At 57.3% G+C, this 22,224-nt stretch overlaps 16 protein-coding genes across 16 annotated transcripts; 8 read left to right on the top strand and 8 right to left on the bottom strand.

Annotated features, from left to right (window-relative positions):
• Positions 1–14: 14 nt before the first annotated feature.
• On the bottom strand, positions 15–758 carry OT_ostta04g01330 (GrpE nucleotide exchange factor, coiled-coil; the record flags this gene model as incomplete). The annotated part of the gene is made up of 1 exon (XM_022984451.1): positions 15–758. The coding sequence occupies one exon, from the start codon at positions 756–758 to the stop codon at positions 15–17; it is 744 nt and encodes a 247-aa protein (XP_022838721.1).
• A 262-nt stretch (positions 759–1,020) lies between these two features.
• On the bottom strand, positions 1,021–1,774 carry OT_ostta04g01340 (NADH-azoreductase, FMN-dependent; the record flags this gene model as incomplete). Its single annotated transcript, XM_003075042.2, has 2 exons — positions 1,021–1,343; positions 1,471–1,774. The coding sequence occupies 2 exons, from the start codon at positions 1,772–1,774 to the stop codon at positions 1,021–1,023; spliced, it is 627 nt and encodes a 208-aa protein (XP_003075090.2).
• A 309-nt stretch (positions 1,775–2,083) lies between these two features.
• Positions 2,084–3,226, bottom strand: OT_ostta04g01350 (unnamed product; the record flags this gene model as incomplete). Its single annotated transcript, XM_003075041.2, has 1 exon — positions 2,084–3,226. The coding sequence occupies one exon, from the start codon at positions 3,224–3,226 to the stop codon at positions 2,084–2,086; it is 1,143 nt and encodes a 380-aa protein (XP_003075089.2).
• Positions 3,227–3,698: 472 nt separating this feature from the next.
• Positions 3,699–5,216, top strand: OT_ostta04g01360 (Prp31 C-terminal; the record flags this gene model as incomplete). The annotated part of the gene is made up of 1 exon (XM_003075040.1): positions 3,699–5,216. One exon carries the CDS (start codon positions 3,699–3,701, stop codon positions 5,214–5,216), a length of 1,518 nt encoding a protein of 505 aa, XP_003075088.1.
• A 712-nt stretch (positions 5,217–5,928) lies between these two features.
• Positions 5,929–6,267, top strand: OT_ostta04g01380 (unnamed product; the record flags this gene model as incomplete). Its single annotated transcript, XM_003075039.1, has 1 exon — positions 5,929–6,267. One exon carries the CDS (start codon positions 5,929–5,931, stop codon positions 6,265–6,267), a length of 339 nt encoding a protein of 112 aa, XP_003075087.1.
• A 45-nt stretch (positions 6,268–6,312) lies between these two features.
• Positions 6,313–8,055, bottom strand: OT_ostta04g01390 (Major facilitator superfamily domain, general substrate transporter; the record flags this gene model as incomplete). The annotated part of the gene is made up of 1 exon (XM_003075038.1): positions 6,313–8,055. One exon carries the CDS (start codon positions 8,053–8,055, stop codon positions 6,313–6,315), a length of 1,743 nt encoding a protein of 580 aa, XP_003075086.1.
• A 125-nt stretch (positions 8,056–8,180) lies between these two features.
• Positions 8,181–8,907, top strand: OT_ostta04g01400 (Manganese/iron superoxide dismutase, binding site; the record flags this gene model as incomplete). Its single annotated transcript, XM_022984452.1, has 2 exons — positions 8,181–8,810; positions 8,875–8,907. The coding sequence occupies 2 exons, from the start codon at positions 8,181–8,183 to the stop codon at positions 8,905–8,907; spliced, it is 663 nt and encodes a 220-aa protein (XP_022838722.1).
• Positions 8,908–9,047: 140 nt separating this feature from the next.
• OT_ostta04g01410 (Ankyrin repeat) lies at positions 9,048–9,506 on the bottom strand (the record flags this gene model as incomplete). Its single annotated transcript, XM_003078621.2, has 1 exon — positions 9,048–9,506. One exon carries the CDS (start codon positions 9,504–9,506, stop codon positions 9,048–9,050), a length of 459 nt encoding a protein of 152 aa, XP_003078669.2.
• Positions 9,507–9,688: 182 nt separating this feature from the next.
• OT_ostta04g01420 (RFT1) lies at positions 9,689–11,936 on the top strand (the record flags this gene model as incomplete). The annotated part of the gene is made up of 11 exons (XM_022984453.1): positions 9,689–9,779; positions 9,902–10,380; positions 10,458–10,574; positions 10,629–10,729; positions 10,787–10,937; positions 11,009–11,046; positions 11,108–11,192; positions 11,322–11,360; positions 11,413–11,472; positions 11,533–11,700; positions 11,751–11,936. The coding sequence occupies 11 exons, from the start codon at positions 9,689–9,691 to the stop codon at positions 11,934–11,936; spliced, it is 1,515 nt and encodes a 504-aa protein (XP_022838723.1).
• Positions 11,937–12,203: 267 nt separating this feature from the next.
• Positions 12,204–12,518, top strand: OT_ostta04g01440 (NADH:ubiquinone oxidoreductase, ESSS subunit; the record flags this gene model as incomplete). The annotated part of the gene is made up of 1 exon (XM_022984455.1): positions 12,204–12,518. The coding sequence occupies one exon, from the start codon at positions 12,204–12,206 to the stop codon at positions 12,516–12,518; it is 315 nt and encodes a 104-aa protein (XP_022838724.1).
• A 158-nt stretch (positions 12,519–12,676) lies between these two features.
• Positions 12,677–14,260, bottom strand: OT_ostta04g01450 (Cactin C-terminal domain; the record flags this gene model as incomplete). The annotated part of the gene is made up of 1 exon (XM_022984456.1): positions 12,677–14,260. The coding sequence occupies one exon, from the start codon at positions 14,258–14,260 to the stop codon at positions 12,677–12,679; it is 1,584 nt and encodes a 527-aa protein (XP_022838725.1).
• A 516-nt stretch (positions 14,261–14,776) lies between these two features.
• Positions 14,777–16,351, top strand: OT_ostta04g01460 (Peptidase A22B, signal peptide peptidase; the record flags this gene model as incomplete). The annotated part of the gene is made up of 1 exon (XM_003078627.2): positions 14,777–16,351. One exon carries the CDS (start codon positions 14,777–14,779, stop codon positions 16,349–16,351), a length of 1,575 nt encoding a protein of 524 aa, XP_003078675.2.
• Positions 16,352–16,470: 119 nt separating this feature from the next.
• Positions 16,471–16,788, top strand: OT_ostta04g01470 (unnamed product; the record flags this gene model as incomplete). Its single annotated transcript, XM_022984457.1, has 1 exon — positions 16,471–16,788. The coding sequence occupies one exon, from the start codon at positions 16,471–16,473 to the stop codon at positions 16,786–16,788; it is 318 nt and encodes a 105-aa protein (XP_022838726.1).
• Positions 16,789–16,898: 110 nt separating this feature from the next.
• OT_ostta04g01480 (Ribosomal protein S5 domain 2-type fold,subgroup) lies at positions 16,899–18,374 on the bottom strand (the record flags this gene model as incomplete). Its single annotated transcript, XM_003078629.2, has 1 exon — positions 16,899–18,374. One exon carries the CDS (start codon positions 18,372–18,374, stop codon positions 16,899–16,901), a length of 1,476 nt encoding a protein of 491 aa, XP_003078677.2.
• An 850-nt stretch (positions 18,375–19,224) lies between these two features.
• Positions 19,225–20,016, top strand: OT_ostta04g01490 (Basic-leucine zipper domain; the record flags this gene model as incomplete). The annotated part of the gene is made up of 1 exon (XM_003078630.1): positions 19,225–20,016. One exon carries the CDS (start codon positions 19,225–19,227, stop codon positions 20,014–20,016), a length of 792 nt encoding a protein of 263 aa, XP_003078678.1.
• A 304-nt stretch (positions 20,017–20,320) lies between these two features.
• Positions 20,321–21,838, bottom strand: OT_ostta04g01500 (Tryptophan synthase beta subunit-like PLP-dependent enzymes superfamily; the record flags this gene model as incomplete). The annotated part of the gene is made up of 1 exon (XM_022984458.1): positions 20,321–21,838. One exon carries the CDS (start codon positions 21,836–21,838, stop codon positions 20,321–20,323), a length of 1,518 nt encoding a protein of 505 aa, XP_022838727.1.
• Positions 21,839–22,224: the final 386 nt, after the last annotated feature.

Raw genomic sequence — 22,224 nt, forward strand, 5'->3', positions numbered from 1 at the left:
GAGGCATCCTTTCATCATTGGTAGACACCCACTTCCGCGGCGCGAATGACACGCTCGTGGAGCGTGTACCCTGTCTTCGTCACCGCCGCCACGGTTCCCGCCTTCGCGTCTGATCCCTCGGGAATCGGAACGTTGAACAGAGCCATGTGGAGGTTCGCGTCAAACTCCTCGCCCTCGGGGTTGAACTTGGCGACACCGTGCTTGTTGAACGTGGACGAGAGCTGCTTCTCCGTCAGCACCACACCCTCCCGGAAGCTCTTCAGCTTAGCCTTTATCTTCTCGACATCCGTCTCGATCTCTTCCTCCGGCACGGTCGAGATCGCTCGGTCTAGATTGTCCGCCACGTCCAGCAAATCCTTACAGAATCCCTGAACCGCGAACTTCTTCGCGTCCTCCGCCTGGCGACGCGTGCGCTCGCGAAGATTCTCCATCTCAGCCATGGTTCGCAAAATCCTATCCTTCAGGTCAGCCACTGCCGCGTCCTTCTCCTCCAACTCTCCTCGAAGCTTGGCGATCTCGTCATTTTCTTCGCCCTCGATCTCTTCGCCCTCCTCGGACGCCACGTCCGCGCCTTCTTCCCCACTCTTCCCGTCCTCGGTGGCGTACGCGCGAGCGCGCGTCCAACTCGCCGTCATCCATCGCGCTCGTTCGCGCCACGATCCCGTGTCGATCGCGGTCGAGCTCGCAAACGTTCGCGTTGCCGTCCGTTCGTTCGCGTTCGAGCGATTCGCGATCGCGCGAACGTCCTGGGTCGTCATCGCGATCGACCGAGCGGAACCTCTCATCGTCATCGCGCCCGCGGGCGTCGCGCGCGTCGTCGCGACGCGATCGAGGCATCGAGCGAGCTCACAGGCGTAGCGTCGTCGCATCTCGATCGTCGAAGTGCGTCAAAGTGTGCGGACCGGGTGTACGAGGAGCCACGGAGGGGTGTGGGCACAGGTTTTCTGATGAAATATCACGCGCACGCGGTGCGTGAATAATATTTAATATGCGTTCGCGTCTTCGAGGACGATTCTACGCTCACGCGAGCACGGCATCGAGATCGATGGCGTCGATGGCCGCCTTGGCGACGTCGTTGGCGTCGTCGCGCTTCATCTGACTGCTGGCATCGATGACGCTCACATCCGTGATGCCGAGCAAACCGAGGAACGTGACCACGTGCGGGGTCATGAAATCCATCCCGGACGCGTTCATGGGAACGCCACCGCTCGTGACAACGATGAACGCCTTCTTCCCCTTGAGCAGACCCTCAGGAACGCCTTGGTCGTTGTACTTGAACGTGACGCCTGCGCGGGCGACTTGGTCAAAGTACGCCTTGAGGGCGGCTGGCACGCCGAAGTTGTCTGCGCGCGTGACCCATCACGAGGTCCACCGTCAGTCTCGCATTCACCGTCCCTTTACAAAGAGTCGATTCGATTACTTAAACGTCGCTCGATGCGCGCGAATGATACGGTCTACTACTCGACGCACACATTGCGGCGCCGACGACGACGACGTCGCTCGAGCGCAACTCCTCGATCAACCCGTCGCTCTCTCTGAGCGTCTCCCTCTGGGCATCCGTTCGGTTTTCCTCCGGCGTGAATGATGCCCCTATCCACTGCTCATTCACGAACGACGGCGGCTGCGTCGCCCCCACGTCGCGAGTCTTGATGACGACGCGTTCTCCCACGTGCGACTTGATGCGATCGACGAGCGCCTGGCTCAGCGCGCGCGACGCGCTTCCGCTCATCCGGGCGCTCGAGTTGATGTGTAAGATGGTTCGCACGGCACTCATGACGATTCGCTCAAACGTCGATCGACGACCACGTCTTAAAGTGATGCGCGGCAGATGGAAAGTGGCTTCTTCTGGGGCGGTGCCGATTGGTATGACGTCGGGGTCGACGAGTCCGGACTCAGAAATCTAAACCCCAGCCCACCATCTCAGAGCCACCTCGAATTGGTCGAATTTCAACCCTGATGCGCAAAAATCCAAACGCGAGCGACGGAACGGTTTCCCACATCGAAGAAGTCGATGAGTTTTCGACGCGAATGAGACGAAAAAGTAAAGAGCACGCGTTCTTGAACACGGTTTACAACAATATGTCTAGAAAGAATACACTTTTGTCGTTTTCACTTCTTCCTCGAAGCGGCGCGCGAAACGCTCTTCCCGCTCGACATTTCTCTCCTCGGTGGACCCGTAATACGGTTCTGCGCGATCTTTGGCGCGAATTTGTCCCTCAAGTGCTTTTTGATGCTTCACGTTCTCTTCCTTTGCGATCCTGAGCTTTTCGTCGAGCTGACGCCTCGCGAGTTCCATGTCTTCTTCGTTGCGCTTTCGCCATTCGCGTTCCTCCGCATCCTCCGCGCGTCTCTTCGCCTCCGCTTCGGCGATTTGTTGACCTCTCACCGCGTTAACCTCTTGTATTAATTGCTGACGCTGGTAATTTTCGAGATTTTCGCGCTCGCGCACCTTTTGTTCGTGTCGCAAACGGTCTTCTTCAATCGTCAAATCATCCGATTCGTTCTTCGCATGCTGCTCCGCGACGAGCTCGTCCAGGAAACTTCGGAAAAGAATCTCTTCTTCCATGCGTCGTTGAGCCAACTGAGCTTGCTCTTCTTCATACAGTCGCTCTTTTTCAATCGCACTTTCAATGATTTTCGCGTCGCGCTCTCTCTCGCGCTTGAGCTCCGACAGCAACTCCAACCGTCGAAGCTCGTTCTCCTTGAGCAAGGCGGCGTTCGCATCGCGCCGCCTAAGCGCCTCTTGGCTCTGATTTCGCTCGTAAGTAGTCGCTTCAGTTTCCCACTGCGCGTTGAGACGCGCTTGATCGGCCCGCTGGCGCTCAAAACGCTCGTGACGATCTCTCTCACGCTCGGCCATTTGTTCCCGCAGAGCGAGGGAATGCGCGTCTCGCGAAGCTCTCAACGATTCATCTCGAGCATCGAGGAGCGCAGAATTCTCCGCCCGTCGCCGCAAAATCGCTGCATTTATTCGTTTCGCTCGTTTTCCTTCCTCCTCAGCCAAACGCCTGCGCTCATCGATTTGCATTTGCCGTCCCAAAACCACCTCGCGCGAGAGCTCTGCGCGCGCCTGCGCGCGACATTCTTCGTTGGACTCTTTCCACTTCTTGTACTCCATCTCCTCCACGTATCTCCTCCGCGCTCGCTCTCGGTCGTCCAATAATTTTCTCGCTCGCGTCTCAAGCGCCATTCTTCGCGCGTCGGCGCTCGTTCGCGTCCCCGCCATCTCCGCCGCGTGGCGCTCGTCCTCTCGCGCGAGCTTTTCTCGCAGCGCCGCCCGCCGCTCTTCAATCCTTCCTCCCACTCGATCGCGGGCGCGCGCGCTCCCTCGACCGCACCGATCGCTCCGCCGCTTCCGCCCCTCTCGATCGCCACCGCACGTCCTCTCCCAATCGCGTCATCGCCTGCGCATCGCGCAGTCATCGCTCGTCAGTCCGCCTCGACGGTTGACCCACGGCGCGCTCGAGCGCTCGAGCGTCCGTTCGCACCTCGACCCGCGCGCGCGCATCGGCGTATCGCGCGTCGACCCGTCGTCGCTCCACCGCCGCGTCCGCCGCGCTCGAGCGTCCACGATCCCCCATCGTCACCGTGTGTCGAGACGTCTAAATTTAAATCACATCATCATCATCCATCCTCGCGTGCGACGATGCGTCGATTCGCGCTCGTTTTCACTCACCGACGAATTCACCGAGCGAGCGATGTCCACCTTGGCGGAGAGTTTTCTCGCGGATTTAGACGCGCTGAGCGATGCGGAGGACGACCGAGGCGCGGACGCGCACGGCGACGCGCGCGCGGACGGGGGCGAGGACGGGACGACGGTGGCGGGCGAAAGGATGATGGGTGGGGAAACGCTGCGAGCCTCCGACGACGTGGACGATGTCTCGACGCTCAGGACGACGGAGAGATACAGAGAGATCACGTCGGCGGTGGATGAAGCGCTGAGGAAGCGTGAAAACGCGATGGAGACGACGGAGAGTGGGAAAGCGCTCGGGGCGGTGGACCGCGGGGCGGAGGCGCTCGTGATGAAGTGCAACGCGCTCACGGTGGAGGTGGATAATGAGATCGCGATCGTGCACAGATTCATCAAGGATAAGTACAAGAAGAAGTTTCCCGAGCTCGAGTCTCTGGTGTTGCACCCGATCGATTACGCGCGAGTGGTGAAGGCGATCGGGAACGAGACGGACATCATGGGCGTGGACCTCGACGGCGTCCTCCCTTCGGCGACCATCATGGTGGTGAGCGTCACGGGATCGACCACATCGGGCGTGCCTCTGAGCGAGAGCGATTTAGAGAAGACTCTGATCGCGTGCGATAGGGCGTTGGAGCTGGATGAGTCGAAAAAGAAGATGTTCAACTACGTGGCGACGCGCATGGCGGACACGGCGCCAAACCTGAGCGCCGTGTTAGGAAGCGACATCGCCGCGCAGCTCATCGGCATAGCCGGTGGTTTGCACGCCCTATCGAAAATGCCGGCGTGTAACGTGCAAGTTTTGGGATCGAAGAAGAAAAATACGGGCGGAATGTCGAGTGCGTCCGCCATACGCTCTGGGGACATGCACGCCGGATACATTTACGACTGCGACATCATCCAGAAGAAAACGCCCCCGGCGTGGCGAAGCAAGGCTGCGCGCCTGATTGGGGCGAAGTGCACACTCATGGCGCGCGTCGATGCCTTCGGTCAGGCGCCCGATGGATCGATGGGTCAGAAATTTGCGGAAGAAATTATCAAGAAGATTGAGAAGTGGCAAGAGCCGCCACCCGCGCGCACGGCAAAACCGCTTCCTGCGCCCGGAATCGAGGCGAAGAAGCGACGCGGTGGTAAGCGAGCTCGAGCGCTAAAGGAAAGGTACGGAATTACGGACATGCGCAAGGCTGCCAATCGCGTCAACTTCAACGAAGTGGAAGAGGTTGGCTACGACGGCGAAGGCCTTGGTTTGTTGGGTTCATCCGCGGGCTCAGCGGCCATCGCTGGAAGGTTGCGACTGCAGGCCAAGGCGGCAAAACTCATCAAAACAGATAACAAAGGTGGTAAGTCGACTTTTGCGAGCACGTCTGGCACCGCTGGGACGGCGTCTAGCTTAGCCTTCACACCGATTCAAGGTATCGAGCTCGTGAATCCGAACAGAGTACAATCGGATGGACCCGTTTCCGGCACCGATTCCGTCTTTTCGGAGCGCCGCGGTTTCTCCAACGTCGCGCGTCAGCTCAAGCGGTGAAGTACGGCACAATTTTAGCGTTCATTGATGTACAGACTGTAGAGAACTAATCTAAAACTAAGGTGAACTAGCCTTGCGCAAATATCGGTGTCCTCGCAGAGCGCGCGCGTTGGCGGCTCGTTTTCGCGACAACACGTCACGAATACGCGCGTCTAGTTCGTTTCCTATTGTAAATTGACAAATCAAAGCTCAGACTTCTCCTGTTTGATCGGATCGAATCCTCTCTCGCTCAAGTACTCCTTCACTTGGTCCACCGTCCACTCGCTTGTCAACACCACTGACTCCACGTTCGTCCCTTTATCGTCCTGCATGTGTATCGTCGGCGCGTGTCCGTGCGTCCACAGCACGCTCACTTTGTCTCCGTACTTCCCAACCTCCACGACGTCCTTGATGAACGCCTTGATCTCGGGAAGTCGGTTCAATCGTCAACCCGGGCACGACTGAAACTGCGCTCGAGCGTACGACGTTGCGGACTCGGCGAGCGCCGACGACGCGCACGCGAGGAAGAGCACGAAGGCGAAGAGAAAACTCGCGCTCGAGCGTCGTCGAGCGACCGTCATGATTCGCTCCTATAACGTCGCGCTCCCGACGAGCTCTGAAGTAACCCGTCGGGTCTCGCCCGTTTTCCTTCTTCTCGGTCTATCCATCGTCACCTTTCAAGTCATCTTCCGTCGCTCGCGCCGCACATCTCGACCCTGGGGTGATCATAAACATGCAGAGCGCGCTCACGACGTCGTCCAAGGTGACGCTCACCTCCAAGCCTCGATCAACGCGCGCGCGGGGCTCATCGGCGGTCGTCCCGAGAGCGTCCGCGAGCGATGACGCCACCAAGTGTACCGGGTCGTGCGATTCGTGTGGACTGGCGAGGGATAAGATGCAGTGCGACGGAAGCGGAAGGATCCAGGGCGGGATGGGGGCGATCCCTCTATTCTCGTGGTGGCCCATCAAGGCGTACCGACCGTGTCCGGGCCTGATCGAGAACGGCGGCGTCTACACGAGAAAGGGGCAAGACGTCAATAGCATCTTGTGGGGCGAATCTGGCAAGGATTAAGGAGGTGAAACTAGTTGTGATTGTCAATCAAACGTATCAATGGGACTATAAGTTGGCGTCGTCATCGAACGCGCCGCTCTCGGCGTCGCCGCGATCGACGAGACGAGTGAATCCAACCTCGCGCGCGCTCGTCCAGTGCGCTCGACCGGCGCCCATGTCCTGTTGTGCCGCGCCAGCAAGAGATTCCTCGATCACCATACCCTGAGTCTCCGGTAGCGTGAGCGTCACCGCGCATGCCGATGCCGCGGCGATGCTGAGAATGATGTACGGGAGCACCGGATGAATAATCTGGGAGTAAATAATCGCCGGGGCGCAGATGCCACCGACCCGCGCCGCGAGCGAACATGTACCCAAGCACGCCGAACGCACGATCGTAGGAAAGAGCTCGGTGGTGTAGAGGTAAATCATGTTGAACGAACCGGCGATCCCAAATCGTCCAAACATTGAAACGAACACCTGCATCGATCCCGTAAACAACGAACTCGCAAAGGTACCACTGCACGCCGTACCCATGAGGATGAGCTGCGTCTTTCTGCGCCCGAGCTTATCCGCACTGATTTGCGCGAACGCATGCGCGGGAAACTCAGTGATTGCGCCGATAAACGTATTCATGTAGATGGATCCGCTGAGTGAGCCAACGTTGAGAGATAATCCGTAATATACCATGCTCGTGATGCAGAAAATGTACGCCATGGCGTAGAGTCGGTGTCTCAGTGCAGGAAATGGCAGCACCGCAGTCACGTTCAAACCCTTCGCCGCTCGCGGTTGTTTGAGCGGTGGCAGACGACCCGTAAACTTCGGATTTCCTTTCGCTAATTGTGTCAGCACACCCATCGCCTTATCACTTCGTCCGGTGGCTAAGAACCATCTCGGAGACTCCAACAGAAATTTGACGCTCAGTCCAATATACACAAATCCGAAAACACCGCAAAACGCGGTGAAGCTCCTCCATCTCGGCATGCCGTACGCCACTCCAGACATGAGAGCTATTCCTCCCGACCAAAAATATTGCGTCGCGATCCCGAGCACGGCGCGCCATTTCAGACCTAGAAATTCTAAACACAATACGTAACTCGCGACTCCCAGACCTCCACAGCCAAATCCTCGCAAAACTGTGTGCAATAGGTACGTCCAATACCCGCCCGCCCACGATGCGAAGAGCGCACCGGCGCTCGCGAGCGCCGTGGAGACGTATAAGCCGAATAATCTCCCCTTACTATCCGCGATTTGACCGAGAATCCCCGCTCCAAAGAGGAAACCGAGAAAAAAGATTGAATCGGCAAGCTGCACCTTGTACTCGTGCGCACACACGAGGTCCCACTCAGAGACTATGGACGCCTTCGCGTCGACCCACGTCCACGCCTCGCGATCCAAGCTGCACAGATCTAACGACGCTCCCGTATCGGCGTGCACGCAGCCGTTCTCCGTGGCGCACTTCCAATCCGGCGAGCGCGCCGCGAACACGGGCGTGAGCGTGAGAAACGCCGCCGGGAACCAAGCCACCGCGGCGAGCGCGTACTGCGTCAGCTGCGCTCGATTCGCGTCCCCTATTCGCTCGGTGTACAGCTCATCGATCGTCCGCGCTCGTTCGTTCGCGCTCTCATCCTCTCGCTCGCCCATCTCCGGCGACGACGTCGTTCGCACGTGCGCGTCGCTTCGTTCAAACTCATCGCTCTCGACGCGGTCGTCTCGTTCGACGTGCGCGTCGCTCTGAGACGAGTGCGCGCTCGTCGCGAACGACCGCGTGAGATCGCTCGTGAACGCGTCGTCGTCCGCGACGTCGCGCATGCGCCCGTCCTCCACTGACGTCACGAAAGTGAACACGTGCACACGCACGCGGTGGCGTCGGTTGCCCACGGTTGCCGAGCACGGGTGCGCGATGACGAATCTTCACACGTCACCGCTCTTCAACGATGCTGCGTCGCGCCGCGTCCACGCTCGCTCGGCGAACGAAGGGGTCGATCACATCTCGGTCGTTCGTCACCGCCGAGCTCCCGGACCTCGAGTACGATTTCTCCGCGCTCGAGCCGGTGATTTCGGGAGAGATCATGGAACTGCATCACCAAAAGCATCACAAAGCGTACGTCACAAACTTTAACGTCGCGCAGGAGAAACTGGCGGAGGCGCAGGCGAAGGGTGACTTTTCAACGGCGATCGCGATGCAGCCCGCGATCAAGTTCAACGGAGGAGGACACGTGAACCACTCAATGTTCTGGAAGTGCCTGACGGCGCCCAAGGATTATGCCCTGCCAGAGGGCGCGCTATTGAAGATGATCGAGCGAGACTTCGGGTCGCTGTCGGCGATGCAAGATACGTTTACAGCCGCAACGGTGGCCGTGCAAGGTTCTGGATGGGGCTGGTTGGGCTACGACAAGGCGAACAAGCGACTCGCCGTGACGACGACGGCGAACCAAGACCCGTGCGTGACCACCGGTCTGACGCCGATCCTCGGCGTGGACGTCTGGGAACACGCGTACTACTTGCAATACAAGAACTTGCGACCGGACTACGTCAAAAACATCTGGAAAATCATCAACTGGAAGGTACGAATTGTAAAAGAAGTGCCGAAACAAAGGACTGACCAACGAGCCTTACCGACTCACGCAGAACGTCGCGGAGAACTTGAACAGCGCGATGTAAAACGCACGCACGCAAAATTTTCACTGAGCATTCATCGTCCTTTCGTTTAGTTTACGAAAATATTATTACCATGCGCGCGCGGCTATTGTGATACGCGGACTGGAAAAATATTGTGCTACGTTGCTACCGGACAGTGCATCTCAGTCCATCCCTTGCTCCTCCTCGTCCGTGGTGACATCCTCGGCGTCTTCTTCGTCAATTTCTTCGAGCTCAACATCTTCCTCGCCCTCGGCTTCCATCAAGATTTTGACGCACTCGTCCCGCGCGTTGTGCATTGCCTCGTCCAGCGCCGTGCGTCCCGCCTCGTTACAAATTTTCGGTGTCGCGCCCTTGTCCAACAGCAGCTGGACGATGCCGGGGTGTCCGTTCAGGCACGCCCAGTGCAGCGCCGTGCTCCCCTGCTCGTTCGTCTTGTTCACATCGGCGCCGTACTCGAGCAAGAGGTTGACAATTTCCTCGTGTCCGTTCGCCGCGGCGTAGAGGAGCCCGTCGTACGCGTCGGCGAGCGCGCCCTGGTCCAGATACGCCCGGGCCTCGTCGTACTCACCGTAACGCGCGGCATCGGCCAAGGCTTCGCTCAGCTGCTCCTCCGAGGACATCGCGACGGTGATACGAGCGCGTCGACGGCGGCGACGCGTTGGAAACCTCGTCGTGTCCGCGTTTTTCTCAGTGAGACTCGAGACTCGAGACGTGGACGCACGACTCACGACTCACGCGAGTCCCCATCGTCGAAGTCGCGGGAGACGAGAGTCGTTACAGCTCGATCGCCCGGTCGTTCGACATGGCGCCGGCTCGCGTGACCCGCTCGAAATCGAGCGCTGCGGCGAAGAAATCATCCCCGAGCTTCGCCATCGGTTTCGCGTACCTGCTCGGTGCGTCGCGCGCGCTCGGCTCGCGCGGAACGAACGGCACGAAGGAGCGAGCGGAACCATCGTCTTGCGCTCGAGACCGCGCTCGGTCGACTGACCGGCGAACGCGCTCGAACGACGCGCAGCGACGCAACTCACGTCGAAATTGTTGCCATTTTTCATCAACACCCTCGTCGCGCGACGGCTCACGCCGGAGGAGTTTGGTGTTCCAACCGTGCACTTTTATCTCCTCTCCACAGTGATCCTCACCACGCGTGAAGGCTTTCGCCGAGCGCTGATGAGGGATTCAGTGGAGGAGAGCTCGCTGGGATACGCTTGGCTCGTTTTACCCGTCGGTGGGTTCCTCTCCATCGCCGTTCCGTTCGCGGTGGTGTGGTCACAAAACATATCGACTAGCACGCCATACGGGCAGGCGCTGTTGTACTATGGAGTCGCGGCTTTCATCGAACTGTGTGCTGAACCGCACTACATCCGGGCGATGCGAATGTCCGCGTTCAAGCTGCGACTTTCCGCTGAGACAACATCGACGGTGCTTCGAAGCTTCCTAACGTACGCACTGGTATCGTACAACCAAGACGTCGTGTTGGCTTTCGCGTACTCTCAGGTGAGAATTATTAAATTATTACCTCCCAGAGATTCCCGTCCAGCGCCCGGGCGACTGACGATGATTTCCCCGCACAGTTGGCGTACGCAATATCGATGGCGGTCATTTATCTCAACGCAGCTCCGAACGCGAGTGAACGCGAGACAGGGAAAGACGAAGCGACAGTTAAATTAATTGGTATTTTTTCACTCCAGGTGAGTACATTTTCGCGTCAACACCGTCCACACCTGATCGTCGTGCAACCTCAGGCGGTGTGGAAACTCATTCTAGCGGAAGGAGAAAAGGCTGCCTTGATCGCAGTAGCGGCAGCGGACGAAGTTGGGGTATACGGCCTCGTTGCTTCGCTTGGGTGAGTTGGATTTATTTCCAGCAATTAATTATTTTCTGAACAATTATTTCTAAATAGCGCGGCATTCGCGAGATTGGTGCTCCAACCTTTTGAGGAGGCGGCATTCGTTATTTTCACGCGTAATGTTTCTTCAAAGACGCGATCGGCGAAGGAAAAAGATGTGTTCAACGCCTTGTTGCGAGTGGCTATTATTTTCGGCAGTACGGCGGTGAGTGCCACTTCTGATGCGTCGATGGCGTCTTGAATCGATCGTGACTGACTGACTCGCGCCGTTCACAGGCACTCATGGGTCCGCATTTTTCATGGTTGGCTCTCAGGTATGTCCGCTGGACTCGAGTTGAAGAGCGTTTCCAAATAATTAATTCGTGCACTTAACAGAATTTTATATGGCGAACGATGGGCAAATCAGCATTTCGCGTCGGAAACACTTGGTTTCTACGCGATTCTACTCCTACCACTTGCTGTAAGTGATTCCTCATGTATCACGCACGCGCGTCCGTCGTGCGAACACGTGCGCGTGATGAACGATTATTTTGTCGTTCCCACGTTCGAATTTATTATTTATTTTCAATAAATTTACAACGCATCACAGGTGAACGGCATCACGGAGGCTTACGCTCATGCGGTGATGGTACGTCTTTTCGAATGTTTTGCAGGACATTTACACCTCATGCGCACTGTAGTCCTCCTCGGAGTTGAGTTCGTCCAACATTTGGTTACTAGTGTGTTCTCTCGTTAATGTGGTACGCTTCGAGTGCATAAGTCGCTGTTGAGCCCATTTCATGACTCCTTTTCCGTCGTAGGGCGGTACGTTACTCCTTCAAAAGTCACTCGGGCCAGTTTCCCTGCTTGTGGCGAACGCCGTGAGCATGGTGGTTCGAATCGCCTTCACTGGGTCGTACATACGAAGACGCTTCGTTCGCCTGAAGGTCAATACTGACCTGAAGTTCCTCTCAAAAACATACCTCTTGGTGCGTGTTCACGGTTCTTTGGGAACGTTAATTGATTAATTTACACGCAGGTGCTCGTCGTTTTCTCCATCGTCGCCCATGCATCTGCCCGGGTGCTCCGTCGCAATCCGACATCGCTCGCACTGCTGGCGCACACTGGTTGCGGAGCGGCAATCCTGGCCGTTCTCCTCGTCACGCTGTACTTCAACGAGCGGGATGCACTTTTACACCTATCACGAAATGATAAAGGCGATTAGCGCCGTCTTTGCCTGATGTTATAGCGACTTGATAGATTTCATGTTCTTGTGCTGATGACGATGAGAGTGCTAGCTATGCCCAGCGAGCTGGGCTTGCCCTAGATCACTTTCAGAAACAACACGAACGCGTGAGACTGCGACGTGTCGTGGTCAGCTCGACTCGCAAGTCACGAAGTCGATCGAAAGCTATTGAGAGTGCGTGCGAACGTTCATTTCAGCGCACGCCCGACCGTCGCGCGTGCGTTTATCGAAAGAATAGTAGCGAAGATGAACGCCGCTCGTCGCGCTTTGAGCGCGTCTCTTCGAGGCGCGCAACGGACGTCAATGAGATCATTCGGCGCGGGTCCACCGGGAGGATACTTTGCCGAAGGCGTGCAGACTGGCCGCAACGGATATCTCTTCGGTGAGACGCCTCCAGCCCCGGGACAGCGCAGAATTTGGGAAGACTGGGAAGCACCGTGGTACACCGCGATGGCGCTCGCGACTGGTATCCTTACCTTTGGCCTGGCAGCGAAGCCGGATACCAGAATGACGTCATGGGCGAAGGAAGAGGCGGCCCGGCGCATCGCAGCTGAGAAGTAGTGTCGCCAGCACGGGTTTCTAGAAAGATAGTGATATGTTCAGAACTCTTGAACTCGAAATGTAAAAATATTAGAGTCTTTTCAGAACGGCTGTCGAGCGTCCAAGTCAACTGATCGTTACTATGCTCATCAGAGTTAAGTGCTACAATTAATTCTACACTATCGTCGATATCTCGGTCGTTTGAAGTTGAAGTAGAGGTGGAAGATTCCTCGCTCGAAAGTGCAGCGGAAACCGCGTTTGTGGCTGTGTTCCCACTCTTTGTTGACGATCCTAAACGCGATATCTTCGTACGGTGGACCGGCTGATATTTTCAATAAGCATGTGTCGGCGTTCGCCGAGCCATCTGGTTCGATCTTGTATGTGGGAGCCTTCGATGTGTCGATGAGGTCCGGGTAGAAGACGTTAAACTTGTACCCCTGAACTGTCTTTGGTGGAGGGTTCGACGAGTCATAGTGGGTCTGATTGTATTTGTTCCACGTATAACCAGTATGCACGCGGTTAAAATACTTTGGCTTGCGTGGACGATACTTGTCGTGCCACCAATAAGCCTGGGACTCCAATTCAGCTTCGTCGCCAAAGTTCTCGTCGCCATCCTCAGTAGCGCCCATCATGCGCTCAGCGAAGTCTTTTGCCTTGCGATCGACCTGTTTCTCAATGTCCTTGAAGTCTGTTGTACCTGTGATGAGATTTCCGAGAACACCAGTGTTGTGATGAGCCCCTCCGGCTTGTTTGAATGCGTTGTAAACATCGTCCTCCGTCTTTCCTCTAAGCACGCGGTTCTCTGACGTAACCTTCTTGAAGCGGGACATGTTTCGGATCCGCTCCTGTTCCCGAAGACGGGTGAGATTAGCCTCTTCTTGAGATATATCGATGATTTCGATGCCTTCCTCAACCTCTGTAAGACGCATCGGGGACAGCGACGGGGCGTATTCGGGCTTGACTTTCGCCTCAGCGCCATCGTCGTTCCATTCTGAATCATCACCACCATGGCCGTCCTCATCCTCCACATGTTTCCCAAAGTCCGCCCCAAGAAGATCGTCGTCGCCACCCTCATCTTCCGCGAGCCTCTGTTCGTTACGTGCTCTCGCGCGGCCGCCGTCTTCGATCTCCTCTCCCTCAAATTTCACCTTGAGCGACTTGTGCATCTCTTCAACGATCGCCTTCGTTTTCGCCATAGACACTCGCTTTAAGACTGCTCCCCAGTACTCAACCTCGCTCGCGTCTGGACCTTGTATCTGCTCGGATATCTCGCCCTCGAGCTCGGCTAATTCCGCCGCAGATTTGCCGCTCACAATTTCAACCACATCGTCATCGATATCCGCGTGCAAGCTGCTCGCTTCCACACGCTCCGACGCTTCCCCGCGCACTCGCGCTCGCTCGATCTCTTCCTTTTGCTGCTCTTCTGTCATCTCCGTCTCCGTCAGCGCTATCAATGCCGTCCAAAATTCTCGCCGTTTCCCGTCTCGTGTATCGAGGTCGCGCAACTCTTGCAGCTCCTTCTTGGTCTCCTCTAGCTCTCTCAGACTCAACCCGCTGAGCACCGTGAGCGGATTCACGAACACATCGAATTCAATGTACGTTTCCGCAAACACATTGCGCGCGATGAGATCTATCGCCTTCGCTCGTCCCTCCCGTATGCGAATGTCCGCGCGCAGTTTTGCCTGTCTCAGGTGAAACGCGTTCTCCTTCTCGTCCAGTTCTCTGTCCTCTGCGCTCGCTCGCTCGCGTTTGCGCTCGTCCATCTTCGCCAACACGCTCGGTTGTCGCTTGGACCAGTCCGCGTCGGCCCCACCAGCGCTCGATCGTCGCCAAGACTCGGCATCGTTCGCGGCGCCCCCTCCGGTCCCGAACCTCTGTGGTTGAGACGCAGTCATGACGCCCACGACGCGACGACGTCGACGTCGACGTCGACGACGACGATCGAGCGCGAAGCACGACGCGCGGTCGTCGCGCGCGGGAATCACCGACGCGCTCGCGGCGCCGACGCGCGCGTCGCGGTCGTCACGCGTCCTGCTCCCCCGCGGGGGCGCGCGCTCGTATCGAGTCACGTGTGGGCGAACAGTGTCTCTGGTCGAAACGAAGACGTGCCGGACGCAACACCATCGTTCGGGCTCGACCGCACCCGTCGTCGCGCGCGCACGGGGTCTCGACCGGGAGAGCGATCGCGACGACGTGAAACGCTGCGTTCGAACGAATCACGCGAACGAATCGATCGATCGCGCGTCATCGCGAGCGGGCGAAGGGTGAGAAGACGTACGATGCGTGCGTGCTCGTGCCTCGGGATCCTACTCTTGACGGTCGTTTTCGCGTCGCACGGCGCGAATGCGGCTTCGTTGTGCGCGGTGCGACAGGAGGCGAAAGTCTTGAAGGTGGAGCTAGATTATCAGGACGAGTTGACGGTGTTTCCGGGCGCGTTGGCGCTCTTCGGAGGGGACGTTGAGGGCAACGTAACGCGAGGGCCGTGGACGCTCGGGGTGCCGAAAGACAACGAGGATGCGTACGGATGCTCGGCGATCAGTGGATTCACGGATAATGTTCTCATTGTCAAGCGAGGAAAGTGTGAGTTTTACGACAAGGCCAAGGTGGCGCAGGACGCAGGGGCAAAGGCTGTGTTTATCGTGAGCGACGGCGAGGATTTCACAACAATGACGTGCAATAACAACAATCCACTCGACGTCGTCTCAGTCATGTTGGCCGCGTCGGCTGAGAAGACACTTATGGAGGCGGTGAACGTTCCGGGAGTGACGGCCAAAATCGCGTTGGCTCCGAACGTGCCTTATAAAATGGACTTTGTGGCTTCAGGGGCGCTCGTCTTCTTCGCTCTCGCAACCATCATCCTCGGTGGACGTTGGTCTTTGAAGGATACGAAGAGCAACTTAAGTTCGAAGCGTGACGAGGAGTCGGACGGGTTGAATGATGGAGGACGCAATGAACGGCAGGAGGGTATCGAGATCAACGAGTACACGGCGTTTTGGTTTGTCCTCATGGCATCCGTTGTGTTGCTCATTCTCTTCTATTCGATGCAACACTGGATATTCGTCCTTATGCGCGGTGTTTTCGCGTTCGCCTCTTTTCAGGGCCTGCAGATCATTTTCTTGGAGGGCCTGATTTCGCAGAGAAAGCCGACATCTCACGACTCAAAACTCGTGTTGCCGTTGATCGGCACCGTCCACAAGATGTCCATACCCGCCGGTGTCATGGCAGGTATCGTCGTAGCGACGTGGCTCATCTTCCGACAAGCAAGCTGGGCATGGTTATTGCAAGACATCATGGGACTGGCGTTCTTGACCAACGTGTTGCGGCTCGTTCACCTGCCAAGTTTGAAGGTGGCGACCATACTTCTTAGTTGTGCCATGGCGTATGACATCTTCTGGGTGTACGTGCAGCCGCATCTGTTTGGCAAGAAGAGCGTCATGGTCACGGTCGCTCGTGGGGGTGAGAAGGGCGAGAGCTTGCCCATGCTGTTTTTATTCCCTCGCATCAGTGGTAGCGCGGGCGATTATTCCATGCTGGGCTACGGCGATGTCATCCTCCCGGGCTTGCTCATCGTGCACAACCTATTGTTTGACAACAGAAAGCGCGAATCAGAGGTCAAGTATTTTTACTTCTTCTGGTCCATCGTCGCTTACGTAGTGGGAATGTGTCTGACGTTCACGGCGCTGTATTTCGAGGTCGGAGGTCAAGGGGGGCAGCCTGCCCTGACGTACTTGGTTCCCACAGTTGTGGGAACGACGTCTTACTTGGCTTGGCGACACAACGATCTGGGCGAGATGTGGCGCGGCTTCGATGACGAATACGTCCCTCTTCCCTCAGAATCATCATCCGTGTTGTAATCCAGACATCTAGCGTGCATAGTACACTCGAAACGCCCCGACGGTGTTGTGTTCACCTCAAGTTGCATCTCGCACGTGACTCGTTACCTCATTTCGCGCCGCGAGCTTGCTATGCGTCCATGAACAAGAATAAAGCGCGTCAGAGCTTAATCGCACCCTCGGGTCGACCGTCGAGCGACACTCCAATCGCTCGTCGCGTCGCGTTCCTTCGCGAGGCGTCTCGAGCGTACGTGAAGGACATTCCAGAATTGTCGGCGGCTTTGAACATGTCCGCGACGACCCTAGCGAGAGAGAGCGAGCTGTCACGGGCACAGATAGACGCGTACGGGTCGTGCCCGGCGTGTGGGCTCCCCAAAGATCCTGAGGGAGCGCGGTGTGCGCTGTGCGGGCTGCTGTTGCGAAAGAAGCGTAGGAGACGTCCTAAGCAGAAAGCGTGAACGCACTTTAGATGTGTAGCAACCGTAGCAACGAATAGCACATTTGATAACAATTCGAGCACTCAAGCCTTCGCCCAGGCTTTTTTCAAAAATAAATTCATACAGTGCGCTCAGTCGAAAGACGTGGTCTTCAGAACCACCGCGCCATTACTCGGAAGAGTGGCGAAGAGAACAGCGCTCATATCGTCTTCGGTGATCACTCCGTTGGCGATGCGAGAGGCGTAGTACGTCTTCCCCACTTGACTGAGGACGTCTTGCACCTTATCCATGGACACGAGTGCCACGGCGCAGCCACCCCACCCGGCACCAGTGAGCCGAGCGCCAAGCGCACCAGCCGCTCTGAAAGCATCAACGAGCTCGTCCAACTCCGGGCAAGAGCACTCGTACAAGGCGCGGCAAGATTCGTGACTGCCATTCATGTACACCCCCAGCTCCGCCGGATCAACCTTCATCGCGCAAGCTGCGGCGAAGAGGTGAACTCGACCCGCTTCTGAGTACACGTGCAAGGTGCGCGAGAGAAGCTTGTAGCCCGTCACATTGTGATTCAGGACTGCCTTGGAAGCCGGAGAAGAGAAGACGTCCAAGAACGCGTCGACCCCAATGATTTCTTCGATCTCTCTCGCATCATAATATCCATCGTGAAGGTACTCTTCAGCCGCAGCTTTCGCCGAAGACATGTTCCCCACGCGCTTCTCGATGTCCTGAAGCGTCTGTGTCTCGACGACTTCCTCGTCGCTCATGCCTAACTTTCTTCCTAAAACCATCGCCGCCAAACGACACTCGACGACCCGAAGATTATAACGCTCGTGCGCGGTCTCGGCCTTATTACTGACCGCGAGACAGTTACCGATGACGAAGGCGCAATTTTCCGGGAGGTACACGTCGTTGGTTTGGATTGGATTGAAGTCGACCAACTTCGCAACGCCTGCTTCGCCCATTATGGAGATGGCCTGATCCATCCCACCCGATTGCGTTCCCGAATACCTCTCGCACTTACACGTGAAATCAGCGATCTCACCCTTGGTGAAGCTCAGTCCGTGCGCGGACATGACCGCCAACGCTGACGCGCAGCATAATGCCGACGACGAACTCAAACCGCTTCCCGTCGGAACTGTGCCGTCAATCATCAGGTCCAAACCGACCGGTTCCACCGATTTGCCCCCGGACTCTTCCAAAAAGTCAAACACCCCCTTGTACCCGCACATCACGTAATTCGTCCAGTGAAGAGACGAGGTGTCGACGTCTTGGCCGGGCGACGTCTCGAACGTCTTCTCGGTGTACTCAGGATTCGCGTTCCCGACTCGAATCTTCCCAGACGTCTCGTTCACGCCGTACGCGACGACGGCGTCGAGTCCGATCGCCATTGGAAGCACGGAGTACCCCTCGTAATCGATGTGCTCGCCGATGAGGTTCACGCGCCCCGGTGCGCGCGCGAATCCACTCGGCGCTCGACCGTACGCGCGCTCGAACGCGTCCGCCAAGGCGCGGTACCTCTCGCGCGTCTCCTCGGTGGGCGACCCGTAGACGTCATCGAGCGAGGAAACGACGGGGACGTGGACGTCCGGAGCGCCCGCGGTGGCGACCATCTCCCTCGAGCGCGAAGTCGCGAACGGCGGCGTGTGCCGATGGGAAAACGCGTGAGCGCCATCCGTCACCCACGCGGTCGGTCCCACACGACGTGTCTCCAAAGATCGTCGCGTGGCGCTCTTCACACTATGCAAACAAAATACATAAACGCAGGGTTTGGTCCACACCCCCGGTCCATCCCCTCGACGCGATGGTTGAATTTTCATTCCCGCCGTCGATCGCGCGCGCGCTTTTTCCTCGCGTCGATCGCGGGTGGTAAAATATCAGTGAGACCAATTCCACGAGTCATGAATCGAGAAATACGGCACGCGCGGAGGCAAAAAAACCCGAACGTCCGTCGTCGCTTCTCCGTCGCTCGTTTCCCCCGCGTCGGGCGCGCGCGCGAAGGCACCCGCGCCGCACACGTCGTCGCGCGCACACGGGCGAACGCACGCGAAGGCGGCGCGAGAGAACCACCTCGCGCGCGGGCGCCACGCATCGCCCGCGCACGACCTCGCGCGGGTCGTCGAGGAGCGAGCGAACGAACCATCCGACCGGTCGACGACGTCGAGCTCTATTTCAGAGATCTCGCGGGCGTCGAAACGTCGCGAGTGTACACGCGCGCGCGAGCGGTGGTGAGCTCGTCGCGAGCGAACACGCGTGGGAAAGGCTCGGTTGAGGAATCTATTGAGGGTTTTGACGAGGCGATCGGTCGAGTAAACGCGCCGAGGGAGTGCACGTGCTCAGATAATCGTTACGTCTTGTTGTGCTCGAGAATCTCTCGGACGAAGCACTGCGAGCGGCTTGAACGAAATCGAATCCGTCAGAAGCGTCGAAGTGCGAGAAGGAGTACCAGTGGACGACGTCATCATGTCCAACGACACGACGAGCGTCCTCACCATGCTCGATGGTCCGCTCAGAACGGCGACTGTGGGCGAACTCACGAAGCTCGGCATCTCCATTGAGGGCCTGAGGGATGACATGGATCCGAAAGAGCGCGAGAAGCTCGTGCGAATGTACCGTCGTAAGATCGCCAACCGCGAATCTGCGAAGCGTTCGAAGATTAGAAAGAAGGCTGAGGATGCGAAGCTCCTTTCAGCGGCGGAGACGCTTCTCCAGGACGCAGCAACAATGCGAAAAACCATCACAACCTTGCAGAAGAAGGTGGACACTTTGTATGCGGAGAACGTCAAACTTAGGCAACGACTCGGCGATCAAGTTGGTGAGCACGAGGAGAAACCGCCATCGGTGATCGAGCCCGTTGAATTACCGCCAGAGGTCGAGACGCCGAGCCTCGTTATGAAGGAGGCACGCAAGAAGAAGCGCGGCATGTTGAAGTCGCAGTCAGACTCCTCCATCGCCACCACTTTCGAAGAAGCAGACGATCCAGAGCCAGCCATGAAACGCGTCGCCGTCCATGAGACGACGAATATCCGTCAACATGCGCGAGATGGAGCACATGCAAACAGTGGCGCGAAACCACCGCGACACGCAAACGGCGATCGTCTGCTTGACGACATTCAGTTTGGGATGGATGGTTTCTATGGTGACTTTGGGAACGACATCAGGTCGGCTTCTCCGTTTCTGACTAATAACTATGCCATGTACACCTTCAACGAGGGCGAAATTCTAGGATCAGACTTGGGGGCATGGGATGTTTAAAGAAGTCGTGGCACAAGATCACTTACATACTGTATATGACGGATTCACCTCGCACACAGTGTCGTCGTCGCCGGATCTTGGTCTGCGATGAGCACGAACGCCGATTGATTGATACTTCTGCGTAGATCGCAATTTTCCACCTGTAACAATAACAGCAAACGCTCGCCAGAATTTGTGAGAGCAACGCGACGACTCGGCGTATCTACGAAAGCGCAGCAACTGCTTGCGATTCAATCACATTTTATTTATGTTCTAAACGCGTCATATCGGTGAAACAAAGAGACTAAAGTGCAGCTGAGGTGGTTTACTTGTTCAAGCGGGAGCCAAGAACATCCATAACAGCTCCGAAATCGTCCTTGACCATCACCGGCGGGTTCGCATATCTGCTCTCGATACCTTCGAGCTTCTTCTCGTGGTACGCAACCTTGCTATGCGTAAACTTAAGGCCGTGTGCGGTGCTGATGACCACGACACGATCGCTCGGAGCAATAGTTTGCGACGCGCGGAGCTTCTTGAGCGCCGCGAGCGCGACACCAGTGTGCGGGCAGTTGAACATACCGGTCAAGTCTGCTTCCGCTGCGGCGTCCATCATTTCTTCTTCTGTGGCCTCCTCAACGATGCCATTGGTTTCCGTGAGGGCGAAGATCGCGCGGTCGATAGAAACTGGATCACCAATTTGAATGGCGGACGCGAAGGTCGGTTCAGCCTTCACCGCTTCGAACTTATCCCAACCCTTCTTGTAGGCGCGGTACAACGGGTTAGCGTTCGCCGCTTGCGCCACAACCATGCGCGGAAGGCGATCGACAAGCCCAAGCTCCTTGCACATGGAGAAGCCCTTGTAGAACGCGTAGACGTTACCGAGGTTTCCACCTGGGATGATAACGTAATCGGGAACTTGCCAGTCGAATTGTTGGCAGATTTCGATAGCGGCGGTCTTTTGACCTTCGAGGCGAAGCGAGTTCAGTGAGTTTGCCAAGTAGATGGGAAGCTCCGCGGTGACTTCGCGGATGAGGCGCATGCAACCATCGAAATCGGTGTCGATAGAAAGTACGAGAGCGCCGTTGGCGATCGGTTGTACAAGCTGAGCAACAGAGATTTTGTTCGCTGGAAGGAAGACAATCGATGGGATACCTGCAGCGGCGGCATAGGCGCTTAATGCGGCCGAGGTATCACCCGTGGACGCGCAACCGACGGCAGAGAGAGGCTTGCCCATCTTTCGCATGCGGTTTACTTGAGAGACCAACGCGGTCATGCCAAGATCCTTGAAGGAACCTGTGTGGGAGTTACCGCACTGCTTCACCCAGAGGTCGGTCATTCCCAGGTTCTCTCTCCCGTAGCGTTCGGCCCAGAACAAGTTGGAGTTTCCCTCGAACATGGACACGATGTCTTCGTCGGCAATACCCGGAAGAACCCACTCCTTCTTACTCCACACCCCAGATCCATACGGCCACGTCGTCTTCCCAACGCGCTCGTCGAACAGTGCCTTCCAGTACTCCGGAGGGTAAATCTTGAGCGCATCCATGTCGTGCGTCACGTCGAGCAGACCGCCAGATTTGCTTCTGTAAATGATCTCATCCAAAGAGTACTCTTCGTTCTTGTCACCCGCGAACGGGGTGAATCGCGCGTTGAACAGGTTGGCCTTTTCCAAAGGCTTGTTCGTGCGCGCGGCTGCCTTGCCCAGGTCGGCGTCCGCGCTCGCGCGCACCCCGAAGGCGACGCCTCGTCGCGCGCGCGCCTCCGTGGCGCGCGTTCGCGTCGTCACCTTGGTCTGCGCGCACGCTTGTCTTTGCGTGAGCATGACGCTCGTCGTCACGCTCGACATATCTATCGGCTCACTTAAATTCGTAGGGTCGCTCGCTCACGCGGCGGACCGAGTTGAAACCGCTTCGCACGGCGCGTACGCGTTCGTCGAAGATCGCGGAGATCGACGATGGACGATCGACGACCGAGACTCTGCGTGCGTCGGGCGAGCCGAGCGCACGGGCGCGAAATGCGGCGCGCGGACCAGCGATCGATCACGACGACCGCCGCGCACCCCTCACGCGCCGGCGCCGATGACACGGCGCCGCGCGCCCGCCACGTCCCGAGGGATGTCGACGAGTGCTGAGTCGTCGATGAGTCCGAGTGCGTGCTCGACAGGGACGATCGAAAGGGACGATCGAAAGGGACGATCGAAAGGGACGATCGAAAGGGACGATCGAAAGGGAC

The sequence above is a fragment of the Ostreococcus tauri genome (assembly GCF_000214015.3).
Source record: "Ostreococcus tauri WGS project CAID00000000 data, contig chromosome 04, whole genome shotgun sequence".
In the NCBI taxonomy this organism is placed as follows: Eukaryota; Viridiplantae; Chlorophyta; class Mamiellophyceae; order Mamiellales; family Bathycoccaceae; genus Ostreococcus; species Ostreococcus tauri.